The sequence below is a fragment of the Syzygium oleosum genome, unplaced genomic scaffold (assembly GCF_021117445.2).
Source record: "Syzygium oleosum isolate NSW1041296 unplaced genomic scaffold, Sole_v2.1 Sole_v2.08, whole genome shotgun sequence".
Classification (NCBI taxonomy): domain Eukaryota; kingdom Viridiplantae; phylum Streptophyta; class Magnoliopsida; order Myrtales; family Myrtaceae; genus Syzygium; species Syzygium oleosum.
This window is the reverse complement of record NW_026607492.1, coordinates 4729803-4745334: the sequence shown is the minus strand read 5'-3', so window position 1 is coordinate 4745334 and position 15532 is coordinate 4729803. Positions and strand designations below refer to the sequence as shown.

General features: G+C 41.2%; 2 protein-coding genes across 2 annotated transcripts; one reads left to right on the top strand and one right to left on the bottom strand.

The window, feature by feature from the left end:
- The first annotated feature begins 671 nt into the window (after positions 1 to 671).
- Positions 672 to 9711, top strand: LOC115684849 (ATPase 10, plasma membrane-type). Its single transcript, XM_030609768.2, has 22 exons — positions 672 to 1103; positions 2272 to 2353; positions 2446 to 2565; positions 2931 to 3029; positions 3120 to 3257; positions 3390 to 3524; positions 3619 to 3798; positions 4154 to 4360; positions 4527 to 4646; positions 4822 to 4941; positions 5064 to 5186; positions 5689 to 5793; positions 5963 to 6107; positions 6274 to 6435; positions 6718 to 6956; positions 7260 to 7292; positions 7385 to 7466; positions 7707 to 7867; positions 7959 to 8132; positions 8641 to 8823; positions 8919 to 9088; positions 9232 to 9711. The coding sequence occupies exons 2-22, from the start codon at positions 2288 to 2290 to the stop codon at positions 9326 to 9328; spliced, it is 2859 nt and encodes a 952-aa protein (XP_030465628.1). The 5' UTR covers positions 672 to 1103; positions 2272 to 2287; the 3' UTR covers positions 9329 to 9711.
- Positions 9712 to 9979: 268 nt separating this feature from the next.
- LOC115684909 (triacylglycerol lipase OBL1) lies at positions 9980 to 13343 on the bottom strand. The gene is made up of 5 exons (XM_056313644.1): positions 12717 to 13343; positions 11902 to 12146; positions 11736 to 11769; positions 10874 to 11580; positions 9980 to 10497 (listed from the first exon to the last, which is right to left on the bottom strand). Exons 1-5 carry the CDS (start codon positions 13132 to 13134, stop codon positions 10252 to 10254), a joined length of 1650 nt encoding a protein of 549 aa, XP_056169619.1. The 5' UTR covers positions 13135 to 13343; the 3' UTR covers positions 9980 to 10251.
- Between the last annotated feature and the right edge of the window lie 2189 nt (positions 13344 to 15532).

Genomic DNA, 15532 nt, shown 5'->3' with positions numbered 1-15532 from the left:
AAAGACCACTTTTTCCCATCAATTTGCCCATAGGAGAAAATACTAATATCGATGTCAAACTCTCTTTTTCTACCCATTGTTATTTCCTTTCATCAACCTCTTAGGTTGCAATTGATCATCTGATTTTTGGTTAGAGAGAGAGAGAGAGAGAGAGAGAGAGAGAACCCCATTTGATTTGTATCATAAATTGAAAGAGAGAGAGAGAGAGAGAGCCCCACGACAATGAGGAAATAAATTGCCAGTTAGCTAGAATAAGAAAATGAGTGAGGAAAAATACTCCCAAAAAATAAAATATAAATAAAATAAACAAATCACATTCGACGACCCGGACTGGCCATGATTTCAGCTGGAATGGGGTCGTGGTGGTTACTTAACCGTCCGATGCGATGGCCCCCCAACCTGTCCGTAACCCCGCTTAGCTGTAACACGGCGCGGGAAAAGTAGGTTTGGACGTTGAAGGGCAAGTTTGAAAGGTTGTTGAGCAACGGTCTTTCACTTCGCATCCTCCTCCTCCTCCTCCTCCTCCTCCTTCGCCTTCGCTTCACTGCCTGTCGTGTCTCGTTCACAAAAAGTCCAACCTCAGCCACAAAGGACCAGAACCCTCCCACACACAAGATTGGTTTCAGCTAATTAAGCAGGAGGGGTGGTGGTGTTGTAAACTAGAACCCAAAAGAAACAAAAGGGGTCGATCCGCAGTCAGCTGCTCGTCCTGGAATGGCCCCCAACCACCAGTCAGCCACCAGATCTTGAAAGATATACACACCCATTGGGAATTTATATACAATCTCCCCACTTATACACGCTCAATCCAATCTCACTCTTCCTTTCTCAGCCCCTTCCCCTCTCTCTCTCTCTCTCCCTAACTCTTCTTGCTCTTGCACGTAAGTGAGACTGTACCCGTTACCACTTACCCGCACTTCAACACCGTGTGCGTGTGTGTGTGGGAGGGTGTGGAGGAGGAGGAGGAGGAGGAGGAGGAGGAGGAGGAGGGAGGTCGCCATCGTCATCATCCACTTATCGTTACAAGCCGCCACATCGAAGCAATCTTCTCTCGCCTTGGCCACGAGCTGTGGGCGAGATTTTGCTTCCCATCTTGGGTCCAAGTAAGTGCTTCTGTGAATCTGAGCTCTGAAGTTTCTGTGCTCTCCTTATCTTTGATGGATTGGAGCGGTTGATTCGGTTAGTTCGCTTCTCGCGGAAAAAAGGGAGTGTCAAATGCGTTTCGCAGCGTGACTTCACTTTGGCTTCTGCTTAGCAGAGTTCAATGTGAAAATAACGACCGTGAGAGATCGGAATCGATCCTCATCTAACTAGTGAGAACTTGTGTCTGTTCTAGTCATCTTTTGAATTTTCCCGGGTTTCCGTACTCTTGCTTTTGTTTTCAAGCACGGATCAGGGGAAAACTTTTTGTGACTCCGTGAAGTATGGATCAACCGATTTGAGATCAATACAGTATTGGGTGCATGTTGTTTTAGCTTCAAACGAGAGGTGGATACAAATCATAAGGTGTTTGACTGGTCTGCTGCATGATGGTTCACATAAGAATAACTGGTTAGTTTGTCAGCTCTAAGTGGCTTAGCACAGTTGGCAACTTGAGATGAGAAATGCGTGCGATTCAAATGAAGACATCGGTGTAGCAGTATGTTTTAAAAACTTCCACTAGCATATGGTGTAAGAACACTTTGTTCTGTACCATATGGAAGCCGATTCAGAATATCATGTGGGTGCTTCGACTGCATGGCCCTTTCCATGGACGAATGATAGAGTTCCAGTGCAACATTGTTTAGTCCTTACAATGGGAAAGAGACTATGAGTATAGATTCACTCCTCAAATCTCAAGGACCATCCCTGGTAGAGTAATGTCGTGGTGCAACATAATGTTGGGTATAGCACAATGAGCGTGGAAATTCATTCGTCACGAATGAGTACCTTGATATAATTCACAAGTTTCGTGAGAACTTGTAATAACTTCCAAAGATTCTGCATTTGTTGGGGGATAAAGTGTCCTCCATGAAGCTGCATTATCAGTTTATTGATTATGATAACTTGCAGAAATTGAAGGATTAGTACAAAGAAACTCAGATGAGCCTAGCACTCTGTAATTTGCAAGTTTAATTGTCCTGTAAATGTTTTAGGATGATGCTTTCTATTGATCGTTCAATCTCTATGATTATTTGCACCTTCAATTATTGTCTTGAAGATAGTTGTGCCGGGAAAAAGTACTGCTTTCAGCGTAGATGCTCAAAGACCTTGCTACGCCCTTTCTTGTAGGAACAAAGCTTGAGCAATGGCAGAAGAGTTGGAGAAACCATTGCTTAACCCGGAAAACTTCAACAGAGATAATATCGATTTGGTAAGTAGCAGAAAATTGCTCTATGATTTAACTCCCTGAAGTGCATATTTTATGGTAGAAACAAATTTGCTGAGCATGCACTGTTGAAACAGGAACGCCTACCCCTAGAAGAAGTTTTTGAGCAACTGAGGACATCACACCAAGGTCTCTCTTCTGAGGATGCTGAAGCTCGGGTGACCATTTTTGGTCTGAACAAGCTGGAAGAGAAGCCAGTAAGATATCTCAATCTCCAAATTACAGGGACTTGACCGTATTTGCCTATCATATTTAAGTGATTTGAAAATTTTCTCACTGAGAAGATTTTCAAGAAACGTCAACTTGTAAATGAAAGTTCAGATACACTACAGACGCCAACACCGTTGACTGATGCGATATCAGAGGCTGACAACTATTCCTGAAATTTTTTTTTTATCAACTTCGCTGCTTTTAGTTGTTGTATACAAAATATTTGGCTGTTTGTAGCATCAACCTCAGTTGTTTATTTACCAAAAAAGACAGAAATCAATTGCCTACAACGTTGTGATCTAAGAAAATACACTACGCTTCTTTGACAAATTTCCACCAATTTTTTCTGCAGGAGAACAAGTTCTTAAAATTTCTGAGTTTTATGTGGAATCCACTGTCTTGGGTTATGGAAGCTGCAGCAATCATGGCTATTGCCTTGGCTAATGGTGGAGTAAGTTGACAAGAATTAAATCCTTTTCCTGCTCTTATTTGCAAATAGATTACTTACATTGACTTTGGCTCCATTTGTTTCCGGTTTCAGGGCGAGGGTCCCGACTGGCAAGATTTTGTTGGTATTGTTTGCCTCTTGCTGATCAACTCGACTATCAGCTTTATAGAGGAAAACAATGCTGGTAACGCAGCAGCAGCACTTATGGCCCGTTTGGCTCCAAAAACTAAGGTACTTGTAGAGGGGAGCAAGAGGATGGTCATCTCTGTAATCAGAAGAGTGCTGAGATCTTATTCATCGGTGATAATGCACGTTTTCACCCCTCAGAATGTAAATTTTTCTCTCCGAATTCTCTTCATGCAGGTTCTCAGAGATGGGCATTGGCAAGAGATGGATGCTGCTGTCCTAGTACCTGGGGACATAATTAGTATAAAACTCGGAGACATCATCCCTGCGGATGCACGGCTTCTTGAAGGAGACCCATTAAAGATCGACCAGGCAACCGCTACTTATACGTTATAATGATTATATAGTCGAAATTCTCTTAATCAATGTCAGTCATTTTACTCCTAAGGCCCGTTTGTGCGTGCAGTCTGCTCTCACGGGAGAATCTCTGCCAGTGACGAAAAGGACCGGAGATGAAGTTTACACGGGATCAACATGTAAGCATGGAGAAATTGAAGCCGTAGTTATTGCAACTGGGGTTCACTCATTCTTTGGAAAAGCTGCACATTTAGTTGACTCCACTGAAGTTGTTGGACATTTCCAGCAGGTAATATTGAACCCCGGTTTATGCATATTGAGTTTCTCAGTCCTGAAACTTCCCTAGAAGGCCATGACTAGTCCATAAAGAGTTGCATGTGAGTCCTTTGATCATCGCTGAAAAAAGTACTGCAAAAATTTTGGATTGATGCTTTAGTACTCGTGCAATTTTATTCACATTCGTTTTCCTAGGCAGATCTTATTAGCTTTTCATTCGGTCAAGGCCTACTGTTATCTTGCAGCTCAATTCTGTCTTCATGTGCTCATCATATCATGCTGAACTGGCTTTAATGAGGTCACTAGGATAAAGAAGACCGACTTAAGTCTACAAGCTTAATGAGACATCTCAATCATGATATTTTCAGGTACTTACCGCCATCGGGAACTTCTGCATTTGCTCCATTGCTGTGGGAATGATTCTCGAAATCATAGTCATGTTCCCGATACAACACCGCTCATACAGAGATGGAATCAACAATCTTCTTGTTCTATTGATCGGAGGTATTCCCATTGCCATGCCGACAGTGTTGTCTGTCACTTTGGCAATTGGTTCTCACCGGCTCTCTCAACAGGTAAGACCTCTTAATCTAGCTTCTAGCATCCTACTGCACAACAAAGCTAGCTAGAAAGTTGGAATTTTGTCTCTGCATAGCTAATGTGATCACCAAGATAATTTACTACCTTTCATCTCAACATGGATTGTTGACTCTCTCTTCTTGTGTTCCTGTCTCCCAAAAGGGTGCCATTACAAAAAGGATGACAGCAATCGAGGAGATGGCGGGAATGGATGTCCTCTGCAGTGATAAGACTGGGACTCTTACTTTGAATCGCCTCACAGTTGATCGCAACCTCATTGAGGTATGAAAATTTTGTGAGAATCTTTATTTACATGGATAACAGCAAGTAATCAAAGTCAAACGGTTAGCTGTTTAATATAAACTTCCTCATTTATAAATATGTTTTTTCTCCTCTTTGAAATGCAAGTCTTATTTGTCAGAGTAAGCTTGACACCCCATTCAACCACTTCTTACAGGTTTTTAACAAGGATATGGACAAAGACTTTATTGTCTTGCTAGCAGCCAGAGCATCCCGACTAGAAAATCAGGACGCCATCGATGCAGCCATTGTTAACATGCTTGCAGATCCAAAGGAGGTACCGACGCACACACAAAAAGATGCATATTCCAAGTTTTCTTCTTTTTGGGGTGAAAAATTTGGTACTTTCTTCTGCTTTTCTATGTGCTTCTGTACAAGTGACAGTTTTCCTATATTCAGGCTCGTGCAAACATCCAAGAAGTCCATTTTCTACCTTTCAATCCAGTGGACAAGCGCACTGCAATCACTTTCATTGATTCTGATGGCATTTGGTATCGTGCAAGCAAGGGTGCTCCTGAACAGGTATTGCTGCGGCCAAAAGGCCGCTATAGTATATGATTAAGAGAGTACCAATGCCAACTTGCATAAAATCTTAAAGGGAATTAGTTCAATACAAGCTGGTCCAGAACATCTGTTCCTATTTATATAAAGTTGTGCCTCTTTCAATTGTTGGCCTCTCAATAGCATCCCATCCCTTACGTCCATATCCTTTAGCTTGTAGTCTCACCTAGTACCTGTGGCAATCCTTTAATTCCCCATGTATAGCATTCGGAACATTCTTCATTCCTCAAAATGCTATTGCTTTTGTATTCAGAACTACTATCTCCATCACTCACATGTCCAATATGTGTGTCAAGCTGAGGGTAAAATCTTTTGATATTCTTCCGAGCGTCAGCCCATGGACAGGAACAAGCACTATAAGCATATATTTTCTTCTTTCCAGATAAATCAGATTCTCTTATCATTCTAATTTGACTTTACAATATGATTCTGAGCTTCTGCGCCAACTGTTTTCCTGTATCAGATTCTCAACATGTGCCAAGAGAAAAATGAGATTGCGGGAAAAGTACATACCATCATTGACAAATTTGCTGAAAGGGGTTTGCGGTCACTTGCAGTTGCTCTTCAGGTAATCAAGGAGCGAGAAATTCCTCGTTCTATTCTTAAATGCAGCTTACCATGAGATGCATTAGAAAAGCAGTTGCTCGAAATTCTATTGCTCAAATGATAGGATTCCCCATTTTGTATTAGTCCAACCTAAAGTGGTTTGCAGGAATTGAATATCTTCATCCTTGCAGGAAGTTACAGAGAAAAGCAAGGAAAGTCCTGGAGGCCCATGGACATTCTGCGGCTTGTTGCCCTTGTTTGATCCTCCAAGACACGACAGTGCGGAGACAATTCGGAGAGCTCTTAACCTTGGAGTTTGTGTCAAGATGATTACAGGTACGAACTCTACAAGCACCAAGAGCACTTCTCAGACCTTATTTAACATGGCTTGGTTCTATAGTACTACCTGAATTGATTCGTTACATCCTTGTCCATAGTGCTAAAGCTACCAACAATAATGCACAAGCAAATACTTACTGAGTTAATCATTTTGCAACTACAGGTGACCAGTTAGCTATTGCAAAGGAGACGGGCAGAAGACTTGGCATGGGAACAAACATGTATCCTTCTTCAGCGCTGTTAGGCCGTGAAAAGGATGAAAATGAAGCTCTCCCAGTGGATGAGCTCATAGAGAAGGCCGATGGTTTTGCTGGTGTATTCCCAGGTATGTGAAAGGATTTTCCTCTTGTCAAATTAGACTAGTAATTCAAAACCTAATAGCTTACGTAAAACAGAAAGAAGTCAACTTTCTTAACCAAATTTTTTCATTAGCATGTCTATATATTGTCACCAGATTATTTGAACCAATAGAAAAGTCGAGTTGTGTGAAAAGATATACGGACATGATCTCATGTATGCTTGCAGACAATGGCATAGATGTACTACATCTACATATCCTTTATTAATGATCTCTTGGTTACTTTTGTGACCTGAATGCTACCTACAGAGCACAAGTATGAGATTGTGAAAATTTTACAAGAAAAGAAGCACGTGGTTGGAATGACTGGAGATGGTGTGAACGATGCGCCAGCTCTAAAGAAAGCAGATATCGGAATTGCTGTGGCTGACTCTACAGATGCCGCAAGGAGTGCGGCTGATATAGTCTTGACGGAGCCTGGTTTAAGTGTGATCGTTAGTGCAGTCTTAACTAGCCGAGCTATTTTTCAGAGGATGAAAAATTACACTGTAAGTATACCTCTCGCTGAACAGACAGTTTCATATTAGAGGAGTGCTTCATTCTGATGGAACGCACACTCCACAAGCAAAATCTGGTCTGATGTTTGTAGACACCAAGATTGCCTTTTTTCTTGATACCAAAGTGCTCCCAGTTGAAAGAGATTAGACAATCTAAGTAAATTTTCTTCAAGTGCTTATTAGAGGACTGATCGATAAGAGCAAGTGTGCATGGTGAATCTTCTGTAGTGACTCACAGTTATTCTTCCTTGTAATAATTGTGAGATGATACTTATCAATTTTATCGATGTGCAGATATATGCAGTCTCAATAACTATAAGGATTGTGGTAAGATGAGCTCATATCTGACAATAAAATTCTCTCTTCATACTCCATGAATGTGCAACACCTTATAATTGTTCTTCCAAACTATATTGCAGCTTGGTTTTGTGCTCCTAGCATTGATATGGGAATATGACTTCCCCCCTTTCATGGTCCTTATAATTGCAATTCTGAATGACGGTAATTTTTCTGATTCCGTTGACTTTTTCTGTTGTGTCAAGTACAATATAAAGGATTTCACGCCCACTATTTTGTCTTCCAAAATTTAAAAGTTCGGTGTGGCTACACATCCAATGTTTCATGAAATGACAATATTGTCAATGTTGTCATAAAATTTTTAAAACAATAATCTCTCTCTCTCTCTCCAGAAGAAGAAAACCACTTTGAATAGCTGCTCATGAGTATGCTATTGATGTCCAGGTACAATCATGACAATCTCCAAAGATCGTGTAAAGCCATCTCCAAGGCCTGATAGCTGGAAGCTCAACGAAATATTTGCAACTGGAGTTGTGATTGGAACATATCTTGCCTTAGTCACTGTCCTCTTCTACTGGGTAGTGCTTGACACTACATTCTTTGAGGTGAAGAATCTAAAGTCTTTTCCATCTTCGAAGTTGACTAGGAGAAGTTAGTGAAAAGTTAAATACAAGGCTAACCTAAGTTCTCCAACAGGATCACTTTGGTGTGAGTTCACTATCGAGCAACAGCGAGGAAGTCTCTTCTGCTGTATATCTCCAAGTCAGTATCATCAGCCAGGCCCTTATATTCGTTACCCGCAGTCAGAGTTGGTCATTTGTTGAGAGACCTGGAACCCTCTTGATGATCGCATTTGTGGTGGCTCAGCTGGTAAGCCTCGTCTTTGAAAGAGCTTTCACAATAAGCTGTCACTCATGCATTTACCAACATGTGCCGATTCCAACACCCCCATGATAAATGACCACGATCTCCAACTTCTGGAATTTGATAGATGAACACCAAGCAAAAATAGATGGATGACCTTCCAGCGAATTCATCTTAAGAATGGGAAGAAAAATACAACAGACTGAGAATGCATGATTTGCTGGCAAGAAATCCGTACGGCTTAGTCAAAACTTTTCCATTGAAAATAAGACAATGGATACACCTATTAACTTTGGTTAAGCCATTGGATTTTGATGCATCTCTGCGAATTTTTTGAGTGAACCTCAGCCACAAGTGCTTATTGTACAGTCCCAAAAAAAAAGCATCAGCAAGTTCCACAGTGGTAATATGAAAGCAATCTAGTGTCCTAGATCGACTCTTTACCTCCATCTACTAACAAAGCCTAAAACTCTGAGTTGACATCCTGACCCGAATCCAATTTGTCGGTGTTCAGGTGGCAACCTTGATCGCTGTCTATGCAAAGATAAGCTTTGCCTACATCAGTGGCATCGGATGGGGATGGGCTGGAGTTATCTGGCTATACAGCTTGATCTTCTACATACCACTGGACATAATCAAATTCACGGTTCGTTATGCTCTGAGCGGTGAAGCATGGAATCTTGTGTTCGATAGAAAGGTCAGTCCACACCTACTGTTAACAACTATTTCTTAGAAAATTCATCAAGAGGTGATCAAGCCACTTAATCCTTCACTTTCTTTTTGGAACAACAGACAGCCTTTACTTCCAGGAAAGACTACGGGAAGGATGAAAGGGCTGCTCAGTGGGTACTTTCTCAAAGAAGTCTTCAGGGGTTGTCTGCTTCAGACTTGGAGTTTAATGGGCGGCGGTCTCGATCTTCTCTGATCGCTGAACAGGCCAGGCGGCGGGCAGAGATAGCAAGGTACTTTCACTCTCCTAACTCTTTCACAAGGGAAGTTTTACATAAACTTCCAAATGAGTTAGTTGTATACATGTTTCATACATGAGACAGCTTAGAGAACATGTGTCATGGATTGTTATATGATATTTGACATAAAATTGCAGGCTCGGTGAAATTCACACGCTGAAAGGTCATGTGGAATCAGTTGTAAGACTTAAGAATCTGGATTTGAACATGATCCAATCGGCTCATACAGTTTGAGGGGTCAACATGCATTGTTGTGACGTTCAATTTTCTACTGAAGGCAAAACGGGAAGCAGTCACCCCTTGGAACCAATGGTCAGTAAAATTCTGCAAGAATTTTCACCTTCTCTTGCTCAGTGATTGTGTGGCTCTACATATGATATTCCAAATTCCTGGGCTCCAAGATGAGGCATGTATCTCTAAGGGGTCTCTGCTAATAACCTGTGCCACTTTCTTCTTGCTGCAATTTCCCATTTCTTAGTATGTATTTGCAATTTTTTGGGAGAGGAGGACTTCAGTTTTGAGCTTGAGATATTCTTCTTTCGGTTGGAGAGATTTATGTAATTTAGGTAACTCCAAAGGTAATAAAAGTGCTTGGCACAGCATAAAGTTTCTCTTCATTGGTTGGTGATTAGGTATAGCAAATTGGCAAAATATTCAAATGAATGATCTGTGAACTAGGTGCCTCAAGTATGACACAGCCTCACTTGACAAGGAGATACGAAGTAACAAAAATGAATAAACTAGGTGACCTCCCCGTGAAAAGTCCACAACTTTTTAGTGTCGCACTGTAGGAATTGAGCCGACAGACGAAACAATAGAGGATGTTCTGCCTAAAGTAAATACCGTGTATGATTATTCATAGATACCTTTTCGTCGTTCAAGATAGACATTGAACTGGGAGCACCGTGTAGAGTATATTTATATTCTGAAACTGAAACAAGTTGCAGTTACACCCCAAATAGGAAGTTGTAGAAAAGCACATTGACAAGAAGATAGGGAACAACTCCAAGGAGCTCAATCCAGCATGACCGTGCTCTCGCCACTTTATTTTATTGGTGAACGTGCCAAAACGATAAACTGACCTCATAACTTGATAGCTGCGACCACTCATGCCACCACAAACTCAGGACTGGTATGAGAAGCTTCGTCCCGATGATTTAGTTGAACATTGGCTCCTTCCCAAGCCTCACAGAGTTAATATAATCTGTTGGGGAATGTGCGGACAATCCCGGAAGCACCAATCCTACAACCCTAACCAATATGGAGAACCATCCCTCCTTGTACTCCGGTCCATGTGTGTAGCCCATTGTTAAACCTCTGATCAACTCCCAGAAGGCGTTCAAATATTTTGGAATTAGGTATCTAGGACCAAAGTAGTTTCTGTTCGGTTCCTCCTCCATTTTCTTGAAACATAAATATCAATTGAAAAATTAGTACCATGAAGAAAGAATAAAAAACTGAAGGGAAATTGCAATGAATGAAAATAAGCGTATGTACATGCATAACTCTTTTTCATTAAATATTGCAAACTCTGTTGATTAATAAATAAACATTACGATAATAACAACCAGGGTGACTTTTATTGCAAGACCCTAAAGCATCAGGCCTATTTACAGATTTATGGAAAGAAGATTACGACCAACGTAACAAATTAAACATTCTTTAACAACTGAAGGATGCATGGCACCTATTTCCTCCCAAAACTTAACTATTCAGAAAGTAGTGGGCCTGGTACGATACTGGTAGAGAACAAAGCCATTGAAACGCACAAGTTCATACCTGCTCAGTGTACCAGCTATCATAGTATAGACATATTCCAAAATGTTTATACAAGAAAGTTCGATCATCATAAGGCAACCTTGGAACAACGTCATTACAGTACACAACCCTGAAGTATTTCGGGTAGGGATAGTCCAAATGCTTTTCCATGAACCTCTGGAGCTGCCTGTCCCCAACTCTCGGTTGGCCAAATGTGTACACGCCCAACAATCTTCGCATTACCTCCATCTCCTCATGCAGCACCAACACTGTTGGGAACAAAATGGCAAGGGCGCCACCTAAACTGTGTCCTGTGACTACGAATTTTGCTTTCTTGTGCTCCTCAAGTAGGTTCTTAAGCTTACTTCTCACGGCATAATATGCAGTCATCTCTGCCGTCTGTGGCCCAAACCCGTCATTGCTGGTGCTTGCTAACGCTTCTGAGTCAGAAGCATTAGCACCATTGGCAAGAGCAAATTTCTTCTTGTCTAATTGGAGGTTCTCTTGGAAGGTGACCGTGTTAGTTCTGTTGCCCAAACCTAAGGCTTCCAAGAATCCCATATGAACTTTTCCCAATTTCGGGATCTCATACCAGGAATAATTGAAATCGGTACACCAATCGTCAGCATCAAAAGGTTCCGTGCCCCTGAAGCCGATTAGTATGAGATTTGCATCTACAGGCTTGTCGCATAGAATGAACACTTGAGTCGACCTTGCCTTTTGGTAATCTAAAAGAAAATCGTGCAGACAAGTCAGCAATAAGTGCATTAATCAATGGTAGCAGAAGATGAAATCAGTTGTGGAGATAGTTGGTCAACTAATAAGTCAAAGCTAATGAACGGTACACGTGCTGGTTTAGATATATCCACTGGATCTGTCTTACCATTCCAGCAGTTGTAGAAATCCACAAAATGCATCTGCATTCGCAAGAAGCAGATGTCATCACTAACAACAATAACTGATAGAAAATCCTTACCAAAAAAAAAAACAATAATTGATAGAAAAAGTTAGATGCCAAGGGAAGTGAGTAAAGAGAGTGATTAGCGTGCCTTCCAGCGCTGAACTACCACATTTCTAACGACTTTTTCGTTCTCGTATGCTAGCTTCGATGCCATGATGCAGAGGTCCATCAAAGCGCGATTTCCCAATTCTACTCTCACAATGCTTTCTTCAAATGCAGCGTCACCATGTTGGTCCGGCACATTCATGCCTTTGTAGAGGTCAATTCGCCCATCTAAATGGCCAATGATGCTGATGAATGTATCTGAGTCTCTACGTGGGACTACAACATTTCCTGCTCACATCAGAACACATCGTAAACTACCAGCCCAAAGCACAAGAAAGTTCACAATCACAATGTAAATTCTTTCCCCACGCTACTACAAAGTTACAGTTTCCATATATAACTCAGGGAATTGAGGAAGTGAAAAAGATTCAGACAATCGAACCACAAGCCGATCAGACTTCATGGAATAGGCAATGACCGGGGGAGGGAATCGTCCTAGAGAAGCTGAGAAAGCAGCAATAGAATTATTGCCTAAACTCATGCTATCAGAAAAAGCCAGCACTAAAGCATATATCAGCTCCACCAAGAAAATATATGCTATCATGCGTTAAAAAGCAAGTACACGTAGTAAATATTTCTTCCTGACAAAGCATTTGAACAATTTAAGGTTAGAATGTTATGCCCTTTCATCAAACTAACCGCCTATCAAACTGATTCTGGGGAAGCAAAAACAGACGCATGCTTCACAGTTCACACCACTGAACCCTGAGGATCTTTCTCCAGTCTTTACTCAATTATCACTACCGTTTCATTCTCCTTGGATGATACAAAAATCACGAAAAACAGAAAACGGAGTACCGCCAATTAAATTGGAGAGCAACCCGAGAAAGTTGCCATTTTCGGAGAGGAGATTGAGAACGATGTCCACCAAGAAACCGGTCCACTGCATGGGCCTCCCAAAGAAAGCGATGAGCCTGCGCGCGATGACCGAGACCACTATGACCCATCTGTGATCACTCGCGACCGCTCCCACGAATTCGCCCCCTTTCGAGCTCTCCAAGAACTTCACTCCGCTCCTCGCGTCGCCCCGCACGCCGTACTTCAACAGGTCACGGACCCCTCCGCCGTGCGGGTTCACTATGAGGTACTGAAACGCGCCGCCGCCGCCGCCGCCGCCGGCGAAATCGCGGTGCCCGCCAGCGGAAGTACCGCCAAGGTCTCGACTTTTGCGGTCCCGGTCGATCCCACGCCCGTTTCTTGAGGATTCACCGGCCATGGCGGTGGAGTTTCCGTTTCCTTTTCGAGTTTGGAGGTGGCTATGAGTGATTCTTGGTGGGTGGGGGTGTGGACGACAACCTTACACCGATGTTTATCGAAACAAACAGTGAGCTGGTTTCACATGTATACATAGACACTGCAGAGATGTTCGATCGATCCAGAGAGAAGCTGCTGTTTCGGACGCAGCGAAATGCAAATGTCAGTCTCCTAGGAACTTTTTTCTTTCTTCCTTTTTCGGTCGGTATCTTCGAGGAACTTCGAAGATGGAGAGAGATGGAAGGTCCCCGTGTGTTTTGTCGCTGAAAATGACGTTGTCTTCCTCTGTGGAATCGACGACGAAAAAGGTACGCGTCGGTTTGTTGTTTCGTGACATGGATATGGATATCCCGCGCTAGATAAAGTAGTATGAAAAACGGGAAAATAACAGGAATGGTCAATGAATTTTGACTTGACGTGCAGCGTGAGCTCCGAACTTTTAATTTATTCAATGTGATCCATAAATTTTAGCTCGATGTGCAATGTAGTTCATAAACTTTTACATTATTCAATATGATCTTTGGATTTTTTATACATGTTCAATTTAGTCTCTGAACTATATGAATTGTCCTTGAACTTGAATCAATAGAAGGACAATAATGAATTAAAAGTCCATGGACCACGTTAAACAAGTTAAAAGCTCACAGACCACATTACACATTGAGCTAAAGTTCATGAACCACATAAAATAAATTAAAAATCCATGGATCATATTACATATTGAGCCAAAATTCATGAACTATTTGTGTTATTTTCCATAGAAAAACCAATGACTTTGGCTTGGTGCAATGAAAAGATTGATGGTGATTGATTTTATGGCATGTCTCTAGTAATCCTGTTTTTTTGCTCAAACATTAAAATCAGCCCTCATACTCTTTTTTTTTTTGATGCCGTAAACAAATTGCTTATATAGTTATATGGACATGCATCTCTCTCTCTCTCTTCTAGCTTGAGCTCGCGGCGTCCATTGTCGCTTGCCGCTCAAGCTCGCGACCATTATGTTAGATCCAAGCGAGACGACAACGAGCGACATGGTTGACGTCCGCGGGGTAGTCCGATGTAAGCAGGATCGGTGGCCAGTGGTGGGAGGTTTGGATGCGAGTGGTCAATGTGGCGCCATAAAAATTTCGAGCAAATCATAGTGAAAAAACATCAGTAGTTCGACGTTGATGTCAGCGATACGATGATTCATATAATAAAAAATCGATTGGACATAAAAAAAAAATAGAAAAGAAGGACGATTGTGGAACATTTTAAAAAGTGAAGAGAAGCTTTTGAAACCCAAAAAAAAAAAAGTTAGAGAAACGGTTATAATTTTCACTAACCAATTTTGTATAATTTACCAACTTTTTTCTAATTAAGTTAGTAACTAATTTGGGTTTTCAATTCCCATTTGAGTTGTTTATCAACATTTATTGAATTTTTTTAATTTACCGATTTATTGAGTTTCCACTTCTAGTTACCTTAAATAGCTATGCTTGTTCTGGGATTAATTTATAAACTAATTCCGCTTAATTAATTTTTATTTGAGCTAGTTACCAATATTTATTTGATTTCTTTTTTGAAATTGCTTCTCTTATCTCTGACAAAAAAGAAATCTCTTATTTTTAACCAACTTTTATTGAAATATCTTACCAACATCTTAAACTTACTAATTCACAACAAAATACCAATCTTTATTTGGAGACTTAGTAACTTCATTTCCCATTAAGAAACCTAATTGAAAAGGTTGGTAAATTAAAAAACCCGAATAAACGTAAGTAGCTAACTTAAACGAGAGCTAGTAACTTAGAATTAGTTGATAACTTAATCGGAGAAAAGACGCTATATAACTTAAAGTATCCATATAAGAATTGGTAAATTTAAGGCATAATCAAGAAAAAAAAATGGTAAGAAAATTTTAAAAAAGAAGTTCGGTACATGTCTGCAGGCAGCATTGTCGACTAATATTAGAGCACTAAGTTGTGAAGCCTTTTGCAAATTGTGGGCTCGCCCCTTTTCGGCTTCGTTCTAAGTTCTAACCCATCAAAAGGAATCCGATTGTGATCAAACCTTATCTTGGGAGCTAAGATCAGTATCATATTCATCACCGCCAACGAACCCGAACGTCGTTGCGTGAAGGCAGAGAAATGGACAGCGTGGGAAGTAGGAAACTTCGTCGGGACGATGATTCCGCAGGAGGGAATGGCTTTCAATCTCGGAGACACAGACTTGCCCTTTTGCAGATTTAGGAAAAAAGATAAAGATCAGGGCATATCGCCATGTTTTCATGCGTAACCAAGGATTGGGTCTCGGACATTCCGAGTCTTTTCTTCTTTCCCACGAACCTCTCCAGGAACAGGTTACCAAGATGCAACTTG